The sequence below is a fragment of the Nerophis ophidion genome, linkage group LG01 (genome assembly GCF_033978795.1).
Source record: "Nerophis ophidion isolate RoL-2023_Sa linkage group LG01, RoL_Noph_v1.0, whole genome shotgun sequence".
NCBI classification, from domain to species: domain Eukaryota; kingdom Metazoa; phylum Chordata; class Actinopteri; order Syngnathiformes; family Syngnathidae; genus Nerophis; species Nerophis ophidion.
Genome location: NC_084611.1, coordinates 91,112,357 through 91,114,676, shown reverse-complemented (window position 1 = coordinate 91,114,676; position 2,320 = coordinate 91,112,357). Strand labels below are relative to the sequence as shown.

The following is a 2,320-nucleotide window of genomic DNA, read 5'->3' as shown; positions in this document are numbered from 1 at the left end:
ATGAGTTGGCATGGAGACGAAAACAAACCGGGACGTGCAAAATACAAAACATAACATGACAAAAACAAAACATAAACCATAGGCATGACAAAAGGACAGATAAAAAAATAAAAAAATAAAAAAAATGATTTGGGACTTCCCGCGGGCCAGATCTCGAACGCTGACGGGCCGGATGTGGCCCGTGGTCCGTAGTTTGGGGACCCCTGCTCAAGATGGTACAAATTCGATCTCATATACCAGGGGTAGGGAACCTATGGCTCTAGAGCCAGATCTGGCTCTCGGATAAATCTTTGCTGACATTGCTTAACACGATAAGTAAATAATAATTCCACTTGTAATCAAAGTGTTAAAAATAACGATCAAAATAGAAAACATGCTTTTTTTCTACCGCGCTCGTTCAAGAAGTTGCATTAAGGGTAAGAAGTGATTGATTTATTATGGGTTAGTTTTGGGCTTGCCCCCCTGGGGGTTCTTCAGACCACCAAGCACCGACATGAGAGCCTGTTTCAGGGTTACAATATTGTTTTATTTTTCAATAAGTCTCTCAGTTGCTTTCCAGCAATTGTCTTTTTCTTTCGTTCTGGCTCGCGCTCTGGCTCCAGCTCCAACCCTGTCTCTACTCCTGGCTGCTGCTTATAAACAGAGCGACAGGGGATGAGATAGCAAGGCCCAGCTGGGCCATCTATGCACTTGTCGCTGATTTTGAGGCTGGTCCTGGCAACACCCTGCTTCGCTGCAGGCCCGCAGGCCACGCCCCCCCCCAAACCCCCCCCACAGTTAGCTTCAGAATAACAATGTTATTACTAAGAATAAGAGACCTGTTATACTCTATGCTGGTATTGCTTAAAAATGCACACGTTTAGTTGTGTTCAGTGCTAAAAATATATTTTTTTGGGCTCTTGGGGCGGCATAGCTCGGTGCCAGCAACTTGAGGGTTGCAGGTTCGATTCCCGCTTCCGCCATCCTAGTCACTGCCGTTGTGTCCTTGGGCAAGACACTTTACCCACCTGCTCCCAGTGCCACCCACACTGCTTTAAATGTAACTTAGATATTGGGTTTCACTATGTAAAGCGCTTTGAGTCGATAGAGAAAAAGCGCTATATAAAATGTAATTCACAAATTCACATTTATTTATTATTGGTTAGTGTAGGGCTTGCCCTCCTGGGGGTTCTTCAGACCACCAAGCACCGACATGAGAGCCTGTTTCAGGGTTACAATATTGTTTTATTTTTCAATAAGACTCTCAGTTGCTTTCCAGCAATTGTCTTTTTCTTTCGTTCTCGCTCGCGCTCTGGCTCCAGCTCCAACCCCGTCTCTCCTCCTGGCTGCTGCTTATAAACAGAGCGATAGGGGATGAGATAACAAGGCCCAGGTGGGCCATCTACGCACCTTTCGCTGATTTTGAGGCTGGTCCTACCAACACCCTGCTTCGCTGCAGGCCCGCAGGCCCCCCCCCCCCCCCCCCCTGTTAGACTCTATGCTGGTCTTACTTAAAAATGCACACGTTTAGTTGTGTTCAGTGCTAAAAAAATATTTTTTGGGGCTCTTGGGGCGGCATAGCTCGGTGCCAGCAACTTGAGGGTTGCAGGTTCGATTCCCGCTTCCGCCATCCTAGTCCCTGCCGTTGTGTCCTTGGGCAAGACACTTTACCCACCTGCTCCCAGTGCCACCCACACTGCTTTAAATGTAACTTAGATATTGGGTTTCACTATGTAAAGCGCTTTGAGTCGATAGAGAAAAGCGCTATATAAATATAATTTACTTCACTTCACTCTTACGGAAATACATTTTAAAATATTTGGATTCTGGGCTCTCGCAGCCAAAAAGGTTCCCGACCCCTGTCCTATACTAAAAATATGGTCTGATCACCCAAAAATTTCAGAAAAAAAAAAAAAAAAAAGAATGATGATGGTCCCAAAAAGATGGGTTGAGAATAAATAAAGCGTGACATTAAATGTCGGTCTCCTTCAGGCCGTAACAGTCGTAGATGTGATAGCTGCTCTGCTCGCACACGTTGAAAATCCCCACGTCGACCACGGCAGGCGCGCCTCCTCCATTCATTCTATTGGACAGCTGGAAGTTGGACTTCTGCAAGGGCGGGAACATGTTCCACCTCCTCAAACTGCCCCCCCGCCCGCTCAGCAAGGAGCTGCCGCAGGACTCGTGCGGCACGTAGGAGGACACCTCGTGCGGTCCCCTGGGGTCCCTCGCCCGGACGGCCGAGCGCCACTTCTGGTCGTAGAAGCGACGCAGGGTGCGGCGGCGGCGGCGGCAGCGGCAGCGCAGGAGGCGGGTGAACGCTCGCTGGAACTCCTTGCTG

The 2,320-nt window shown here is 48.5% G+C and overlaps 1 protein-coding gene across 1 annotated transcript in view; it reads right to left on the bottom strand.

Annotated features, from left to right (window-relative positions):
* Positions 1-1,475: 1,475 nt before the first annotated feature.
* The window catches only part of adra1d (adrenoceptor alpha 1D), a 14,765-nt gene continuing 13,920 nt past the window's right edge, over positions 1,476-2,320 (bottom strand). Inside the window, exon 2 of the mRNA XM_061886369.1 lies at positions 1,476-2,320. This exon is cut by the window's right edge and continues 103 nt beyond it. Coding sequence (XP_061742353.1) covers positions 1,951-2,320 — 370 coding nt within the window. The 3' untranslated portion in view covers positions 1,476-1,950.